Source organism: Diplotaxodon limnothrissa, linkage group LG7, assembly GCF_057381915.1.
Source record: "Diplotaxodon limnothrissa isolate DT_005_m linkage group LG7, D_limnothrissa_male_GT1.1, whole genome shotgun sequence".
NCBI classification, from domain to species: Eukaryota; Metazoa; Chordata; class Actinopteri; order Cichliformes; family Cichlidae; genus Diplotaxodon; species Diplotaxodon limnothrissa.
In genome coordinates, this window is record NC_140602.1 from 66,371,828 (window position 1) to 66,392,674 (window position 20,847).

Consider the following 20,847-nt stretch of genomic DNA (forward strand, 5'->3'; position numbering starts at 1 on the left):
TAGCTTGGACAAGCAAATAGACTGAGCAAAGATGAAAGTTCATCAAACTTCTGTCATATTAGATATTGTTTATTGCAATAAATCCACACTAATTATCTTCAAACTACCAGCAACCACGACTATATTACCGGAGAGCTGAAGTTAAGCTTGTTTGCTGTGGTCACAGGCTGACTTTTGTGTGTTTCAGACCAGTGATGATCTCAGTAACTCAGAAGTCATGTGCATGAACATCATGGTTATTGAACCGTTCTTTTTCCAGAGTGATTTTACACCTTCAAATATTAACATACATCCACTTAAATCTTTTATTAGTGGTGCTGAAGGTTCTTCAGCGTCTTTCAACTACACAAGGCCTATTATTAACTGATTATGGTTGATTACATGATAGAAAACAGCACTCAGTAGATTCACCAATACTCAGAACAAAGTCCAAGGAGCTAAGAGATGTTTGGCTACAATGACGGTATATTTGCAGAAATAAAGGTGAGGCTTTCTAACCAAAGAGCACTGGGTCAACTGTCACACATGGAGGTGCTAGCATCAGCTTTTAACCATAAGAAACCAAACAATTTAAATGAACTCTATCATTTCTGACAAAAAGTGGTCATATGTTTGGCCATAATTGTACCAGAAGCTTGTTGATGGCTAATAAAAATGTGTGGTCGAGGTGCATCTTGGAGAGGATCGAATATTAGTGGCGTTTGGACTGCACCCAATTCTTGTTTTTAAGCCATTCAAGATAATACGATGTACAATCATTCCAGCAAAGGAAAAGACCAGTTCAAAGAAATCATTAAAGTCCAAGTCCAGGATTACCATGATATTCATGCCTGTGATGAGTGTCTGCAAAACTTCTGACCACGACTGCATGTCTGCAGGGGACTGCACGGTCTTCAGATCAGGTTCACAGAGAGCACTGTGATGCTGGCTTGTCTATGAGAGGAATGAGAAAAATGTCAGTGTACACCTGTGAGGTAATGACTGTTATGTCTTCTGAACTTTTACCTGACGTGTCTCCCAAATCATAAAAAATCTGGGAAATTAGCTTATTTTCTTATATATGTGTTTCATCATCACTGACCATCAGCTTCAGCCCACTGCAAACGTATCTTCATCTGTTCAGGTTTCAGTGCTGGTTTTAATCGACCTGTCTGTGTGTAATTCCATTTCCTTCAGCACATTTGTTACAGCTCTGTCACACGCACTGAAACAATGACTCCTGTTTCTTTATTTTCTGTGTTTTCTTGTTTATTTTCTGTTTTCAGTGCTTTGAGTTTTCTGTGTAACCTACATGAAATCCAGTCATGTTCCAGAAATGACTGAGCATGCAGCTCGCGGTCCCCCTAGTGGTTTTGAGGGTTATCTGCATCCTTGTCCGCATGGAGGAAGAAACAGCTCTTCAGACCATGTGAACGGATGTCGGTGAGTTAGGATGAATTACGGTGCGCTCACAGTGTGCTTAAGTTTGAGCTGCCTGTTATTTGTACTCATTAACATGTAAACCAGCGGAGACACTGAAAATGTGTAAGATGGATTTTTTTCTTGCTTCTTACTTTAAGCCAGAGCTGACTTCATAAGGAAGTTAATCCCGAGGACTCACAAGCCCTGCGTGTGATCTGCTAACCTGGCGCGTACAAATGTAATACCGGGGTCGTGCCAAAAAGCGTTTTCTAGCATTTGCCATCAAATATTAGGGGAATTTAAACTTCTATAAATGACTTGATAACAATCTAAGTCAAAAATATTTCTCATGAATGATATGAAGTCATTTTGAGTCAGAAACAACTTCTCTAACACAAACTAGACTACAACTGGACTTTTTTATAGTCTTTATTTATTTGGGTCATTTGGATCAAGCTTCATTGACATTAAAATGTGTTTTCAAGAGAGATCTACTCAAGAGGGACACAGAAAGTTTAAGAAATATATCATTGCAGTTCCATAAACATACTTTAAGTGACCAAAATGGACTGGATCGATTATAATCTAAAGTCATAAAGATACTACAAAAACAGGTCATTTCTTTATTTTATACATAACCCCTTTATAAATCCTGTTCTCTACAGTCTATTTACTGATATGAGTAAAAATATCAGATGTAAAACACACAAACAAACCAAATAAACTCATTGAACCATCTGAAATCACTTTTGGCACAGCACCAGCTGCTGCTGTTCACATGACAGGTAACGTCCTTTTGACTTGCTCTCACCAGGATCTGCAGTTGTGCTGTAAACAAACAACGAAGCCCAATTTGAGCAGAATATCAATTGAGATGTTTAACAAACTAAAATAATAAAGTAGATCAGCTCCTTGGCTGGCAGCTGCCAGCAGACTAACGGCTCTGAACGGTAAAATTAGCTGATAATCTCAAATGATCCAGCCTTAACACTTTGTAAGTCACAGCATTTTGTTTCAGGTAAAGTGTGTTTAAAAACCTTCACCGATGACTTCATGAAATGAGCTCTTTGTCTTCTTTCTGTCACAGCAACACAAGTCTCATTTTTGTTAATGACGAGCTGCGTTGTTGGAGCAGCTGTGTGTGAGTGTGTGTGTGAGTGCACTGTAACATCACAACATCAAGAACACTGTGCAGTTAAGCCTGTTTTTATTCTGTTCTGTCTCCAGTAGACGAGTTGGCAAAATATAACATCAGAAAACAATGTCAGAAAATAATACTAAATGACACTGTTATCACCCCTTTTTCTAAAGATACTATTAAGGGTGCTATCATGAACTTTTTAGGTGCTTGACGGCCCCTAAAAAGCTCTAAACTTGCCTGTGCTTGATATTTCCAGTCTGACCTACTTTGAGTATTCGTGATGTAAAACCAGTGCGTGCATGCAGAGTAAAGAGTTTGTGGAACGCTGGGCGGTTTGTTTGAGCTCGTTTTGTCAGATATTCCCAGCGATGTCGAGTCCCTCGAGCTTCCTGTTGTCTCGTGTTGCAGTAGTACCCACTCACCTAACCACCTACTGGGTTTTTGAACACTTTTCCACTTTCAACCACTTTGAATGTGCAGATAAGAACATGTGAGCAGACTTAAAGTGAGGTAATAGGACAGATCACCTCAGACATCTTCTGAAACATCTGCATCATCAGGTCTACAGACAACATGAGGACTCTCAGCCTCACAGTGGGACTGCTGCTCGTGCTGTTCGCTGTTTGCTGCTGTGATGCCTCGTGTAAGTCTGTCAGCCTACTCTCTGCTCCAGACTCGAGGGAAATTCTGCTGTAACCGCCAAACTCTGCATTTTTCCTCTAATTAAGTGAATAAAACAAACAACCAATCAAATCAAGAAATACTTTCAATTTCATGTATTTTCACTCCTGTGTCCCCACAGCAGGAAATGCAGTGCTCTGTATTAACCCTTTCATCCATGAATTATGACAACCTCAATCAGGGTTTTTTTTTCTTAAGTATTTTTATTTATCTTTAGGCATGAAAAAAATCTTGTATCTGAACTTGTATGTGCATTTTTTTAAATGTGTACTTTTTTCATTTTTTAAAACATGGCAGGTATGGAGTGACACATCAGTGTCCAGTGTAGTGGTTTATGTGCAAATATACCATCAACACTGACACAAATACAATAAAACAGCCTTTGAATAGCTGTCCACTGTAGTGACCACTATGTGTGACAGGGTTAAAGTAAAAAACAAAAAACTTCACTGTAATCTTCACACATGCAAAGCAAAATGTGGGCATATTTTGGGCACCCTTGATTATAAAATCACATTTAAGTGTATTTTTCCCTTAGTGTCTCTGTCTGGAAAAACTAAACTGTGCTTCTGTTGCTCCATTAGCTTTAATTATTTAAAACATATGAAAGTGTTTGTGATGTGTTGGATGCAGAAGTCTCCACATACAGAAACAGCCCTCAATCTGTTTTTCTCTCACAGCTCGTTTAGTTTGCTGTTATAAGTTCTTTGAAAACAGGATCCCAAAGGTGCACATCCTCTCTGTCAGCAAAACCTACAGCCTTTGCTTAACACCGGCATTTGTGTAAGTCTGTGATTTACTGTCATTTTGATACAGACACTAATATTTGCCAAAGTGATGTGTTATCCTCCACAGTGAAGCATTCAGTCAAATCTGTGACTTTGATCCAGAGTAATCATACAGATTTTTCTGCAGGATCGAGACACCCAGAGGGGAGTACTGTGTGAGGCAGACTGGGAAGTGGGCAAAGACTAAATTCATCAAACAAGAGACAAAGAAACAATTAACACATCAAGCACCTGCTGCAGCATCGATGAATAACTCCAGCAGAAATACATCAGCCACTCCATAAAGTCTCTTTTTAAACTTAAATATATCGCTATATTATGTGATGCACAATGTTTCCTTGTTTATCTAAAAACAAATGAATTAAACTGTGTTTATATTGATATTTGGCTTCAATTTAAAAAAAACAGTGAGTTCAACCCTTTGTGCTCTGTGCAACTGAAAGATACGTGAATACTAATTTACTTTTTCAAAGGTGGGCGTTGTATATACTGTAATATTTCTATTAATAACATGTTAGAGAATCTCATTAATGTTGCTGGCATAGAGAGAGGAAAAGAATAAATGCTAAATATTGATGGCTGCCACTAAAATAATAACAGACAATTATCAAAACACATGTGAAATTTACATACATTTTTTTAGTGAGGTACCTCATGTGGTGTGGCAGCAGGTATACCTTGTACTTCTGTATAGTAATAAATATCTCTGTTATTACAGATTGATGCCACAGTGATTGATTTCATGGATGACAAGACCCTGTCTGGTTACATCCCAACATATGGTGACCGGATAGCTGCCAGACGGTTCTGCTTGGAAAACAGTGGTGCAAGTACTAAGGAATCAAGAAAAAACTCATTGCTCAAAAAATTGAAGGAAAAGATGGGAATCAATGAAAATGAGAAGAAACCTGATCATGAGGAGGCATTTGTTTCTAAGAGAAAAAGAACATATGCAAAAAACAACAAATGGGCTGAGAAAAAGACTCGAAAAATTGAGTTAGGGTGGATCCATGAAGGTAAGCAAGTGAGAAAGCGCAGAGGAGGAGGAACAAGGACCTTTGATGTGCCCAAAGACTCCAAAAAAGCTGACATATTACAGTATGCTAAAGATCTTTTCTTTCCAAGTGGAAAAAGCAAATTTGGAAGATGGGAGGTGTTCAGTCATGACATATTAGACTATCAGGAAGAGGCTGTATTTGATGAAGATGTCACAGTTGGAGAACTCTATTCAGCACTTAAAATGGGAATGTTGAGATTTTACTTGTGCACAAGAAGATTTTCCAATGATGAAGATGGAGATGAAGAAGCTTCTCACACTGTTGTGATCTCATCATCAGAATCTAGGAATGCTGATGAAGATGTATTATTAGACACATCTGAGGTAATGATTGGACCCTACCTTGGAGAGCCTCTGCCTTGTCAACTTGATGACACTGTAATAGATGAACCATTCCTGCAGTTTGAGGAAGATGATCTGGTCATCACATCCATTACACTTCCTCCAACAAACACAGCAGTCAGTAGTCCAGATACATCTATAAGCAATGAAGCAATAAGCTCTGCAGGGTCATATGATGTTGTCTGTGTTACCATCAAACTTCACAGGGTTACTATTCTGGAGGAGATGATCAGCCAGTTCAAAGATCCAGCACTCCTCATACACCCTCTAAAATACACCTACATTGATGAAAAAGGAGCTGATGCAGACGGTGTATCAAGAGATGTGTATGCTGCATTTTGGTCAGAGTTTGTGGACAACACAGCCGAAGGAGAGGAGTTCAGAGTGCCATCACTGTTTCCTAAATGGCAGGAAGAAGAGTGGAAATCCATGGGTAGAATTTTACTGAAGGGATTTCAAGACCATGGATATTTCCCTTGTCGCCTTGCTCCTGTTTTCACAGTGGCACTCATCTTCGGTGAGAATCAAGTATCAGATGATCTGCTGTTTGAAAGTCTTCTCTTTTACCTAAGTCAATCAGATAGGGATCTGATAACAAGGGCACTAAAAGAAGATCTTTCAGATGAAGACAGGGATGAAGTGCTGGATCTCATGGATTGCTTGGATGTATCAGTGCTTCCAACCAAAGAGAACTTAAAAGGCCTTCTTCTGAAAGTCGCACACAAACAATTAATCCAAAAACCAGCATATGCCGCAGAGAAAATGTCCTTAGTTGCAAGCTACTTCCTAAAAGAAGCTTTTCAAAGCCCACAAGATGTCCTACAAATGTATGAGGATAAAAAGCCAACAACGAGAAAGCTTTTGAAGTTGCTTACTGCCTCTCCCACCACTCAAGCAGAGAAGCAGAGCTTCAGATTTCTGCACCAGTACATCAGAGGACTTGACAATACAGGGCTCAGAAGGATGTTCAGGTTTCTTACTGGGTCAGATGTCATCTGTGTTGACAAGGTTGAGGTACTGTTCACGCCTGTGGATGGACTGGCACGACGACCTGTGGCACACACATGCGGCCCTCTTCTGGAACTACCATGGACATACACGTCCTACCCAGAACTACGAAATGAACTGGACAATGTTTTGGCTGCTAAAAGCTCTTATGAGTTCAGCATAGCTTGATTAAAGTCCATCATGTTTAAACCAAAGAATGAAAGGTTTGCACTAACAATGACGGGCTATGAAGCTATAAAGTTTGTTAAACCCACAAACAGGAAACACATCATTGTATAAAAAAAGAAAGAGCTTAAATTTCAGGGAAGTGTTTTATTTCATATTTGAATTTATTTTCAAAAATTGTGGATAACATCAATTTGTTTCCACCATAAAAAATGTAAATTTCAGTTTAAATTTTCATACTTAAAAGTTTTACTAGTTTAAATGTTAACTAATTATGTTTAATAAGTTCATATGGTTAGCAGCAAGAGGTGAACTATGCTTATTATTAGTTCTTATCATGTGTCAAGGTCCTTTTCCACAGGTCTGTGGTGCAGTTTTGTAGGATACAAGATGTCTGCTAGAGGGGATGTTTTGTTTAGTAATAATTCAAAAGACTTAATATTAATTATTTTCAAGTATATTTTTTTTACCTTTCCACCAGTCATTTGTTTAGAACATATTTTAAGGGAATAACTTTGGAAGGCAATGTGTTTGATGCAATAGTTGACTGGAATAAAAGACAGAAAATTGGCACATAAGTTAAGTTTTGTAGTGTTTATCAAGAGTCCGTGTTTTCTTCTCCTTGAACACAAATAAAAGGGAGGTTAACATCTAACACTGTTTGTTAATTATTAAATAATGCAGAATTTGTACATTTACCAGTTTACAAGAAACTGTTCGTGGATGAATAGCAGTTGCACAATGTGTTCAGTAAAATTGAAAACAATATTTCATGAATGATAATGTATAGGATCAGCAGTTTAAAAAATTTTTTTTTGACAGTCTTAAAACAGAAATCAGATATAATAGAAATTCCGTTAAAAAAATAATTGGAAATGCCAAAAGGTTGGAGTACACAGATTTGGTTAAATATATTTAGACATGCTTGCTTGCTACTATCTTGAACCTAAAATCCAAACAAAATAATAATGAATGTCTTTTCTATTGTTTATTGCACAAATAAAACATTGTACCCAAAAATATATGCGTAAAAATTCCCAAAGCCCAATTATATTTAGGTTTATAAGTCCTTCAGTATATAGGCTCTCAGGAAGAGATACAGTTCAATGGATTCATCTGCTGTGCTTGGTGGAAGTAAGAAGTTCTCTGACATTATAAGGCAACACAAGCTGAAAACGGTTTCATCACAAGTATAAGGTCCTCTCTGTTGACATTCTTGCTTACAAGCATCCACTGCCTCCCGAGAAACCTCTTTCAGATGATCCTGTCCTCCAAAGAGATGAGGGATGGTGTACATGAGAATCGGACGTCCACTTGGAGCAACTGCATTTCTGCTTCTGCGTATTATGTGGGTGTTCCACATATGTGCAACTTGCTGCAGCTCTTCCTATTAAATATTAAAAATTAAAAAATCTCATATCAGTAAAAGAACACATTTCTCTTGGCTCAACATGTTACCCAAAACGGCGCTGGCACGGCTGGCAGCCTTAACCCAATTTCCCTCGGGATGAATAAAGTACGATCAATCAATCAATCAATCAATCAATCAATCAATCAATCAATCCAAAGCACCACACAGTGACAGTCGGAAAAACAGAGTTTATCAAAAATACTCAACAACAAGAATAACAGTGGTAGACACGTGATACTGTGGAAAATTTTAAGTAATTAAACGTGAATTGTTTTAGACAGTGCGATTTTATGTTTCTGGCCAGTGAAATATGCATTTCTTTCATATCCTGAACGGAGTGATAATAGGGATGGTGCATGGTGGGTGTTAAAGCAAACTTTTTATTCTCTCTCCGTGTCTCTCTTTCTCTCTAACACACACACACACACACACACACACACACACACAATGACTCATTAAGAGAATATAAACATGGTTACATACCTCGATGACGTTCAGGCACGTAAACAATATGAGCTGCTTGTCCAAAAAACATCCAGAAAAGCAGTCATGGTCTTTTAGTTCCTGGAGACGATTTATCCAGTGCTGAGCATGATGTCGTCTCAGAAAGGCCCACCAGCCTTCAATACGCTGATTGTGATTGCTGGATCCAGTAATAAAACAGTTTCTGACGTTCGGATCCATAGTCCAGCGCAAGAATCGTTGCATCTCGGCCATTATGACATTTTCTGTTCCCAAATCAGAGCGAATCCTAGCAGGTGTTCCCATCCTATTTTCAACTTCTGCTATGAAATATCCAGCAATGACTTTGGGATCATTGTTTGTTGAATAGGCATGAAGCCAAATCATAACTCTCGAAAACCCATCAATAGCTCCATTTATACAGATTCCAAAAGGCTTCAGTTTGTCATAGGAGTCAACATGCCACATGAAATTTGGTCCGGGATTTACATACGTGCGTCGCATTAGGTGATTTCTGCGTCGTTGTACCGTAAGGGTCAAGATATTTCAGTAAATGTCTCACAGTACTCTGCGTGACAACATAACCTGCCTGAATGCAGTTCAGGTGGTGTAGTTTGTATCCATGGAGCCTCCCATGTCCCTCCAGTTGATCAATAAGAAATCGTGCCACCTCAATCGGATCGGACTCATTCTTTCTTCTGTACAGTCCCATGCGATTTAGGTTTCTTCTAAGTGTCCGCATGCTTATCACAATACTGTCCAAACTGCTCAATAACAGCAAAATCTCCCCATGCCTCAATCCAAGCATAAAATAGAACTTAATTAATTCCAATAAACGAGCCATTTTCTCGCACTCTGATCTGCACTGTCACCCACTTCACTATGTTTTACACTTCCGTATCTTTACGGCAATATATCATGCTCGAACAATAAAATATATGTTATAACGTGAAAACTTTATTGTTCAAACAATATAATTATCACGAACGTGATAATTATGTATATTGTATTAACTTGATATTATGTTGTTCAAACGTGAAAAGTATATTGTACAAACATGATAGTATATTGTACAAACAGGAAAAGTATCTTGTTAGAACAATAAACTTTTCACGTTATAACGTGATACACTTGTATTTTTCTTTTGCCTGGGTGGCAGCTCTACGCTTCCGTAACATTGTGCTAATTTTATATTTTAAAAAATAAATGTAGAGGTAGGAATTGCAATTAACATAAATCTCAAAGTATTCACAACATTCTTGAAGAGAAATAGGGCTTTGGAGTTGATGTCACGCCGCCATGACAGAAGGCCACAAATGATTTAAATTAATTAATTAATCCTTTAATTAATCCTTTAAATCATAGGTGTCAAACTCTGGCCCGCGGGCCAAATTTGGCCTAATTACATTTGGCCCGCGAAGCCATACCAAATTACTATTAGAGCTGGCCTACTGGTATTATACAGCTAATATATATATTGTTTAGTATTAAGCTTTGCTCGTTCCATATTCAGTTTTTCAGCAAAACTTGTTTGAGTCCATAAGAAGAGACTCATTCTTTTTTTTTCAATAAATATTAATGTTAGCCCGCGACCTTGTTCCAGTTTTGAATTTTGGCCCACTGTGTATTTGAATTTGACACCCCTGCTTTAAGTCCTTTAAAGACTTGCCATTTATATTAATAAAGGCCACAAATCAAAACAAACACACTAACGCTACTAAATACTAAAAAAAGCCAAACAATAAAATTTTCAAGTTATCTAAGTGACTTATATATCATGTTTAACCTGAGTAGCGAAAGATGGCAGTGGGCTTGAAAACAATTTGCCGGGAGTCCGGTGTTCTCACGGGCTCTAGTGAGTCTTGCCCCCGGCTAACTATCGAGCTAGTGGGTAACAGACGTCTCCGAAAACGTCGGAGCGCTTTTGTATGTAGTATGAGCAGATATTTGAGGTTTACACAGCTCATTCTCGCCTGAAAATATGTTAAACGTTTATTTTGTGACCCAGAAAGAGTAATGAGAGTAATATTAAAACTAACTAGCTGCCGCCATTCTTGGAAACTGAGCTGGGCCGCGCTATGAATTCTGGGACAGAGCTACTTCTTCTTCTTCGGGGTTTAACGTCAGCTGGCGTCCTTGTACATGCAGTGCTGCCATCTTCTGTTTCAGTCCGTTATTGCACTCTTAAATCCTACTACTTCTGCGGCTTTTGTGATCTTACAAAGCTTCAAACAACACGTCGACGACGATTTTGATAGTCGACGTAATCGTGACTAGTCGACTAATCGTGGCAGCCCTACTTTGCATATAATTACATTGCAAATTTCTCCAAGGGAACGCAAATGGCCAGCAGCAGCCCCAAATGTGAGACTTTGAGAAAGCTAGAGCTACTTCTAAACCTGCAGGTTATGTGCCTCAAATATTCCCCTTTTCGTTGTTCCAGATGTGGTGAGGCAGATAAACATTTGAGGTGGCAGTGTCCCTTTCTTTTGAGCTGAAATGTGCGTTTGAATTTGATTTTTTTTTCTATGTGCCTTTGTTCATGCATAAGTGTTAGTTGTTCTTGGATTGTTCCACACTCAAAAAAATGAAATTATTTTGTCAACAGGTTCCACGAAATTGCATTGTGTTAGTTTAAAGCAAAAATCTTTAGTTCATCTAATTTAAAAAAAACTACTTAAGATTAACAAGACATATTTAAGACTACCTAAATCAAGTTATGTTGTATGAACATAGATGATATATTTACAGGTTAGATAGTTTAGATTAGTTACTTCAACACATTTCTTATTTCTGGCAGTAAAATGTTAAATTTAAGTTAGATTAATTCAAATATTATATTTTCAGCCACCTTGTGCTTTACTAATTAGTTTTACATAAATCTATTTTGTCAACAGGTTCCACACAAATGAATTAAGTACATCCAACTTATTTTTTAAAATTTATTTTATTGCCAACACATTCAGTGAGCATTTGTGTAAAACCGGTCCGAAACAAAACACGACAGCTCATTAGGGTTAGTAACTAACAGTATGTAGACAGATGCAACATCACGACTTTAAATTAAATGTCTGTATCTGCCAGAAATAGAAGAAAAAAAACATTGAAGACCACATAACATGTTGATAAGATGACACTTGAGTTATGCACATGTGATGCTAGTAAGGTCTGTGGAGTGTTTTTTCTTTTAGTGTCTAAAATGGATAGCAAAGTTGCTATTTGCAATGATTGCTTAGGGTCAGTCCAGTAACACAACGCCAATGAAGTGCTTTCCTTTAACAATGCAAAGTGAAGTGTCCACTTCAACAGCCACAATTTAAAAAATTAATGTACTACTACTACTAATAATAATAAATAGTACACTGATATTAGCAATCAAAGAAAATTATATCACCATCCCAAATAAAACTTTAATAAAACACGCCAACATTATGGTCTAACAATAAAACAGCTTGTCAGAATTCTGTTTTTTTGCAACAGCACAGCAGTAACCATTTAACACTTGCCACTGTCAACGTTTATTTTACCAGTGTTTGGGCAAAAAGCTTGAGTTGTAAACATTTTAACATGGAAACAATTGTTCGTCTTTAAAATTCCGCAAAATATACATTCATCCTGTATTCCTAACTTACCCGTATTCTTAGTACACTCAACAAAAATATAAACGCAACACCTTTGTTACTGCTCCCATTCCCCATGGGATGGACGTAGAGACCTAAAATTCATTCCAGATACACAATATAACCATCCCTCCCAAACAGTGGTCACAAATCAGTCCAAATGTGTGGTAGTGGGCACATCTGCCATATTGAGATAATCCATCCCACCTCACAGGTGTGCCACATCAGGATGCTGATCTGACATCATGAGTAGTGCACAGGTGTACCTCAGACTGCCCACAACAAAAGGCCACCCTGGAATGTGCAGTTTTGTCTCACAGCAAAATGCCACAGATGGCACAAGCAATGAGGGAGCGTGCAACTGGCATGCTGACAGCAGGAATGTCAACCAGATCTGTCGCCTGTGCATTGAATGTTCATTTCTCAACCATAAGCCGTCTCCACAGGCGTTTCAGAGAATATGGCAGCACATCCAACCGGCCTCACAACCGCAGACCTCGTGTAACCACACCAGCCCAGGACCTCCACATCCAGCAGGTTCACCTCCAAGATCGTCTGAGACCAGCCACCCAGACAGCTGCTGGAACAATTGGTTTGCACAACCAAACAATTTCTGCACAAACTGTCAGAAACCGTCTCAGGGACGCTCAACTGCATGCCCGTCGTCCTCATCGGGGTCTTGACCTGACTCCAGCTCGTCGCCGTAACAGACTTGTGTGGGCAAATGCTCACATTCGATGGCGTCTGGCACGTTGGAGAGGTGTGCGCTTCACGGATGAATCATGGTTCACATTGTTCAGGGCAGATGGCAGCTGAGAATGTCCCAGTTCTTGCATGGCCAGCATACTCACCGGACATGTCACCCATTGAGCATGTTCGGGATGTGCTTGACCGGCGTATACGACAGCGTGTACCAGTTCCCACGAATATCCAACAACCTCGCACAGCCATTGAAGTGGAGTGGACCAACATTCCACAGGCCACAATTGACAATCTGATAGACTCCATGCGACGATGTGTTGCACTGCATGAGGCAAATGGTGGTCACACCAGATACTGACCGGTTCTGGGTCCCCAGACCCCCAATAGCGCAAAAAACTGCACATTCCAGGGTGGCCTTTTGTTGTGGGCAGTCTGAGGTACACCTGTGCACTACTCATGATGTCAGATCAGCATCCTGATGTGGCACACCTGTGAGGTGGGATGGATTATCTCAATATGGCAGATGTGCCCACTACCACACATTTGGACTGATTTGTGACCACTGTTTGGGAGGGATGGTTATATTGTGTATCTGGAATGAATTTTAGGTCTCTACATCCATCCCATGGGGAATAGGAGCAGTAACAAAGGTGTTGCGTTTATATTTTTGTTGAGTGTATGTATTGCAATTACCTTTACAATGCACACAATGTAGCACAAACAGAATATGAACATATTTCCACCTCATAACAATATGCCTTGAACGCTAATATACACAACACCCTTCAACATTTCTGGTGCAGTATCATCTCTCAATTAAATCCTTTGAATCTCAATTTACATTTAAACAGGTTCCATGCAAATTACAACAACAACAACATTACAACATGCAACAACATTAGTTATTCAAAATTTGGTTTAATACAGATAAAAAACTAAACTAAAATTACCAACCAATTATTCTTTGAAGAGGATGCTTGGGTCTTCATTCAGGTAAAAAGGTAGTGCCCTGAGGACACACTCCCTCCCCTTTTCAATAGTTTCCTTCTGTAGAGAGTGGCAGAGATACAGGAAGAGAAAACAGAAATACTTTAGGATGACAAAAAGTCACATTATACGCAAAATGAATGACATATCCACTGCACAGATAGTAGGGGTGGGGGAAAAAATCGATACTGTGTAGTATCGTGATATTTTGTTTGCTAATAATGTATCGATACAGGGACAGCAGAAATCTATATTTTGTTACAAAAAAGGTTTTTGTGGACTGGAACATGCGCTGACTTCAGAGCATGTTGATCCTTTTTCTGAGGAAGAATCCTGACATTCCTTCACTGTCCAAATGTGTTTAACTTTTTTTATGGCAGCAATAAACATGACAGTTTACTTATTTTCATTTAAGACATGTTTTATTTTAATTAAGTTTAAAACTTTTTTATTTAATGTAAAATTATATTTTGTTTTAATTTACTTTCAAATTCTTCAGTTGCTGAATGGGCTGCATAGTTTTCATAAATTGCATAGTTCAGAATAGCTATAATTGTACCAGATGGTTGCATTCATTTAAGTTGGACTAGACTGTAATGCAAACCGTTCAGTTTGTCAACAATAAAACTGACTGAAATGAGAGAAAGACTGAGTGCGAGACTTTGATATTAGATAAAATGAATATTGATTAAGTCTACCTTTATGTACAGAATCTGAATATCGCAAAATATTTAAAAAATTGCAATAATATCGTATCGTGCGTTAAGTATTGTGATAATATCGTATCGAGGGATGTATGGTGATTCCCACCTCTAACAGATAGACATGTACACAAGACCAACTAATCCTCACATGGACATGAATAGTTAACCTGTTGGGCAGGGTTTCCACCACATTATATAAGTCCATAATGGAGGTAAAGACAAACTAATACATCATCTTTTTTGCATTCAAAAACTGATCTTTAACATAAAAACCATTCACTTATGGTTTAACCCGAAATTGAGGGATCAGATTTTACATATGTTTAGGTAATTTTAATTTTCCAAAGTTTTGAGTACCAAACTCTGTCTTGCTTAATATAAATGTAAGTACAATGTGCAGCTACCATACACTAGCTGTTTAAATTTGAAAGTGATCTTATTAGCCATAATATTTTGCTGTATAACTGAATTTGCTGAATAACACACCTCTGTGGCTGGGGCCAAAATTTGTCTAATTTTCTTCACTGCAGCGCCTCCTTTTTTCTTGAAGACTTTTATGAGCTGGTCAGTGCATTGGTCAAGTTGTGTAAAAAGCCTTGGAACAAGTGGATCAGTAGTAATCCTCACAAATTCTGCTTCCACCTGAAAACATGTCAACAAACACAACATACTGTACTGTAAATATACATACTATATGTACACATATACATACTTTATAACTTAAACTAATGTAGAAAGACCTCATTAAAGCTATAATTTTAACACAAACATTTACACAAAATGCTAATGGAGCCATTACAGCTTTTATTGTTATTTATCAAGTTCCAAAAAATATTGATCACAGCTGATCTGAAAAGAATTTCATGACTCAGGCCCTTGAACTGCAACCTTTACAATGGTTCAGATCTGGAGAAGAAATGTGTCTGGGGGTGGGCGTCCGGGTACACACCGGCTCACTCCTTGGCGGCTGCTTATCGGGGCCTGGGGCTCGCTCGGGCCACTTCGGAGGTGGGGTGCCCCTGGCCTCTCGGCCTGGAGCTCGGTCACTCAGGCACAGCTGGCTGCCGGCGGAGCTCACGGGCGCGTCACTGCAACTCCCCCTGGCTTCTGCTCTGCGGCTGCTGAGTGAGCCCTCATCTGGGACTCTCCTCAGCTCTTACTGGGACAGTGGCGCGGCTGCCCCTCTGTTGGTCTTCCTTGGTCTCTTGTGTTCTGGGGGCCTCTGGATGTCTGGAGTTTTGATCTCCTCCATACCTGCTTCATACCCTGGAGGACGGGGCTGTGGCCCCCCCACACTCCCTAGCAGATCGTTACATGGAGAAACCTTTGGAATGCAAGCATGCTGATCCACACAGGTATGCACACGGGTATTCACAGACGCGGACTACAGCTTTCTTGGCTGCTGCCTCAAAGCACATTGTGCGCTGTCTATCTTGCGTGCTGCACAATATCGTTTATTATTTAGTATCTACTGATATCTACTGCTAGCTAGTTTATTGTGATGGTGCTTTTTTTTTTATTATGTTGCTCTTTGTTGTTTGCTTTCTCTTCTGTTTTTTTTCTCCATACAGGTGATCCAGGTGTTTTTTTTTTTTGTTTGTTTTTTTCTTTCTTCCCCCCTTTCTCACGTCTCTTCTCCCCTCTGGTTTTCTTTCTCTCCCTCTCTTTCTTTCATTCTTTCTCCCTGTCCTATCCCCCAGTCATGTCTGTCCCGTTTGTAGCAACTGAAAATAAAATAGATTCATACCGTAATTATAATAAAGGTCAATCAAATGGACCAATATGGCAAGGCCATGATGATCCACTTGGTAAAATAAATCCGCTTGGCATCTTTCTTGGCCTTAAGACAACAATTCTGATGGCTATAGATCCAAACGGGACACAAAAAAAAAAAAAAAAAAAAAAAAGATCTGGAGAAGAAATAACAGGGGCATGGGATGGGTCACTAAAGAAAACTTAACTTATAAAACAGTTTTGTTTTTAAAAGTATAACAGTTCACATACCACATACAATCTCAGCAGTACCACATCAGTATAGGAGGGAGCAGTTAAAGGCCCGGATCTGAAATTTATAAAGTAAAACAAGAAATTCATTACTTAATTTCAAGAAGCAAATTATTGATTGAATTACAACTAAATAAAATACTACTCAGAAGAAAAGCAAGAGATTGTATGGAAGCCCGTTTCCGCCACTAAAAAAAAAAAAAAAGCTAGTATCCATAACTCGAAATTTCGAGTTATTTTCTCGAAATTTCGAGTTAGCTCTGCCAATCAAAAATATACGTGAATGAGGTCGCTTTCTTGTTACCCGGATGCATATGGCGCAGGACCGCGCACTCAAAAACGGATCTCAACAAATTAAAGTATGTTTGCTGATAGTAACACCATGTGATTCAGCTAATAACACAGGGATTTCATCATTTGTGAAGCCAGGCTGAAAACACTCAGCAATCTGTGCATTCACGACTGGATGTAATCAAATCAAATCAAATCAAATCAAATCAAATCAAATCACTTTTTATTGTCACATCACATGTGCAGGCACACTGGCACAGCACATGCGAGTGAAATTCTTGTGTGCGAGCCCCACAAGCAACAGAGAGGTGCAAACACAACAACACAAACGAGCAAAATACAAGAATGGCCAACCTGAAACTAATAAATATATGTACAATATATAATAGTGTATGCATTTCTGGATGTGTATACTAAATGTTTTCCTACGTGTGTGTGTGTGTGTGTGTGTGTGTGTGTGTGTGTGTGTGTGTGTGTGTGTGTATACACACATTTTTACAAATTAAATAGTAAAAAAATAAAATAAAATAATAATAATAATAATAATAATAAAATATATAAAATATACAGAGTTGAATATGTGCAAAACAAGTGGCATTTATATACAGTGTGGAGTGCATAATGTTAAAGTTCCAGTAGTGAAGCTGAGGTGTCTATGACGTGTTCAGCAGTCTGATGGCCTGATGGAAGAAGCTGTCTCTCAGTCTGCTGGTACGGGACCGGATGCTGCAGAACCTCCTTCCTGATGGAAGCAGTCTGAACAGTTTATGGCTGGGGTGACTGGAGTCCTTGATGATCCGGTAGCTTAGCTGTAGCATTTGTAGCTGAGGGCTTCAGCTTCCGGGTAACATGGAAATGACGTCATTCACGTAGATTACTGATTGGCAGCGCTAACTCGAAATTTCGACTTGCTTTTCTCAAAATTTCGAGATAATAACTCGAAATTTCGAGATAATAACTCAAAATTTCAAGAAAATAATTCGAAATTTTGAGTTATGGATCCTTTTTTTTTTTTTTTAGTGGCGGAAACGGGCTTCCATAGATTGACACTGCCATGTGCTAACTTTCTATAGAAGCAATTATCACCACGTCTGTCGACCTCCATTGTCTGTCCACTCATATGTCGTGAATAATTTTATTTAAAAAATTAAGTGTGTGATTTAACAAACTGCAATTTATAACTATGTTGATATGTATAACTCCGCTAGGAAACATGCTGTATTTAAGACCATTTTTACATAATACAGATTACTGATAGAGCATAACAATGGTGTCACAGTGGCTTTCGCCCTTGGTTTTTTGGATTTTAAATGTCACTTTATGCTATCCTTGCTATCCTATTCGATATTTATGACTCTCGGATTACAGTAAAGGAATCCCAAGCAAGCAAATGAAAAAATAACCCCATGAACCCCTGTAGCTAATCCCTTAATAAAACAAAAAACAATAAAAAAATTTCTTACACAGTACACAAAATAAGCATGTCCAGGACCCAGTAAAACTAATGTAGAACAAGCACACGCAAACGATATAACATGTCTTGTAAAAACAAATGCAAAATATAACCATGCTCGACATGTAGATACTACACAACATAGTCAAAGAAAAAAGTGGTCTTACCTCTCAAAGAAACAGCAGCTTGGCACCAAAACAACGTTTTCAAGTTAAATTTGAAGTCTTGCGCATGAGCAGGCACAAGCCGTGAAACCTTCTTGTTCTTTGCGGTTTTATTACAACTGTTTTTGCATTACTGCCACCTTGTGGATATACAAAGTATATCGATCCTAATTGACTTAACTTAAATGTTATGCCATCAAGTAACACATTAGTATTATGTACGTTGAATAATAGACACAATTACGTAGACTTGATTAGAAAAACACGTTACCTTAACAAAAACATATATTTTGAGTAAAATGAAAATAAATAATTAATATAGACTGAACAACCCCCCTCATTCATTTTTTTGAGTGCAGGAAGGGTTGTCTTTTTGTCAATAAAATCCATGTTAATGATTGAAAACATGTTTCATGTTTTATAAGTAAAATAAACATGTAAAAACTGCTCATACACAACATATGATCAAAAATTAACATAATCTTGATGTAATTATAATCAGGGGTTTTGTTTAATAAAGGTTCTTTGGATGTTTTTTTTTTCTTTTTTTTCTTTTTACAGATAAAACCAACAATCTTACAGAGAGCACACTTAATTCAAATTGGAAGTCCAGTACATATTCACGAAATCTATGTTAGATTACACTTAGAAACTAAATTTATATGTGATATTATCTAGAATTAACAGTAAATTGTAATTTTAAATCCAATATCTAGTTTTTGACAAGTTTTTGACACCTTTTGAAAGAGAAATCAAATTATTTTTTGTTGTATACTGTAGTATTACATCAAATATAATTGGATAAACAACTTTTCTACATCAAATAACAGTTGGTGTAAATAACATTAACTGTATATTTCTGTAAATTTAAGCATTATTATTCATATTGCCGCATTCATTGACCTTGTTTATAGGTAATTTCATTGTTTGATCACATTAAAGTGTTCCTAATTTAATGTTTACGAGCTTTTGAAAAAGGCTCGTAAAAAAATCCCATGTAAAATTAGGGCAACAAACTGTATTTTCATTACTGAAAATAACCGTATTTTTATTAGAAAGTTATTTTCTGTTATTTTACGGTAGTATTTTGGCGCCCCAGCTGCCGGAATTTTACTGTTTTTTTAGGATTTTTTTTTAACAGTGCTGCTCACTCTCTCCGACTCAGATTCAACGAGGTGCTTAAAGCATTCCTCTTATTCTTTGCTCCATGTCGATACAGCAGCATCACATACATCACTGCAGATTTATCAGCTGTAAATCCATGATATGTATTTCCTGTTCCACCACATCTCAAAGATGCTCTATTGAACTGAGATGACTGTGAAGGCCGTTTGAGTACAGTGAACAAACTTTCATGTCCCAGAAACCAGTTTAAGATCATTTGAACTTTATGACATGGTGTGTTATCATGCTGTGGTGTTTAGATGATGCTCAGTTGGTGCTAAGAGGCCCAAAGTGAGTGGGGTGCAAAGGTCAAACAGGGCTGTGACGGCCCTGGTTTTCCTGAGAAAGGAGGAGCTAGTGATTATCTCCAGGGGTGGCAGAGGGCAGCCCATTTTCTGGGCAGTGTTAATTACTCTCTGCGCAGCCTTACTGTTCTCAGTTGTTGCCTCTGTGTATCAAACATCCACGCTCTCCACTGAGGAGCGGTAGCACCTTTACACTGAATAAACTATATTGAAAAGACAATTCACTGCCATCACACACATATGATCTTGTGTGTTCTTAATTCATAGGGTTTATTATAATGCTGGCTGACCCTTTGCAGCTATAACAGATTCAACTTTTTTGGAAAGCTTTTCGCAAGGTTCAGGATTGTTTATGGGAATTTTTAAACATTCTTCCAGAAGCTCATTGGAAGGTCAGACACTGTTAGATGAGGACTCACACCAAACTTGCTCATCCATGTCTTTATGGACCTTGCTTTGTCGTCATGTTAACAGGAAGAAGCCAACACCAAACTGTTCCCACAAAGTTGGGATCATGAAATTGTGCACAGTATTTGGTGTGCTGAAGCATTAAGAGTTACTTAATGTCCCACATCATAATCCCCCCTCTGCCAAGTTTCAGTCTTGTCCTGGCAACCTCCAAACCCAGACTAGTCCATTGGGTTACCAGATGGAGAAGTGTGATTCGTCTCTCCAGGGAACACGTCTCCACTGCTCTACAGTCTAGTGCTGTCATGCTTTACACCACTGCATCTGAAGCTCTGCATTGCACTTGGTGATGCAAGACTTGGAGGCAGCAGCATGGTCGCCATGGAAACCCAATACAATGCAATTTCTACACGCTGTTGTCGAGCTAATCTGAAGGTCCAAGAAGTTTTGAGGTCTGTAGCAACTGACTACAGAAATTTGGTGTCCTCTGTGCAGCGACCGTGCTCCATGATTTTACGCGGTCTACCGCTTGGTGGCTGAGTTGCTGTGATTCGCTTCTACTTTGTTGTCAAACCACTAACAGATGCCC

The 20,847-nt window shown here is 38.5% G+C and overlaps 1 protein-coding gene across 1 annotated transcript; it reads left to right on the plus strand.

Moving 5' to 3' along the window:
• Positions 1-1,416: 1,416 nt before the first annotated feature.
• On the plus strand, positions 1,417-6,586 carry LOC146629605 (uncharacterized). The gene is made up of 2 exons (XM_085357142.1): positions 1,417-1,422; positions 4,730-6,586. Exons 1-2 carry the CDS (start codon positions 1,417-1,419, stop codon positions 6,584-6,586), a joined length of 1,863 nt encoding a protein of 620 aa, XP_085213268.1.
• Positions 6,587-20,847: the final 14,261 nt, after the last annotated feature.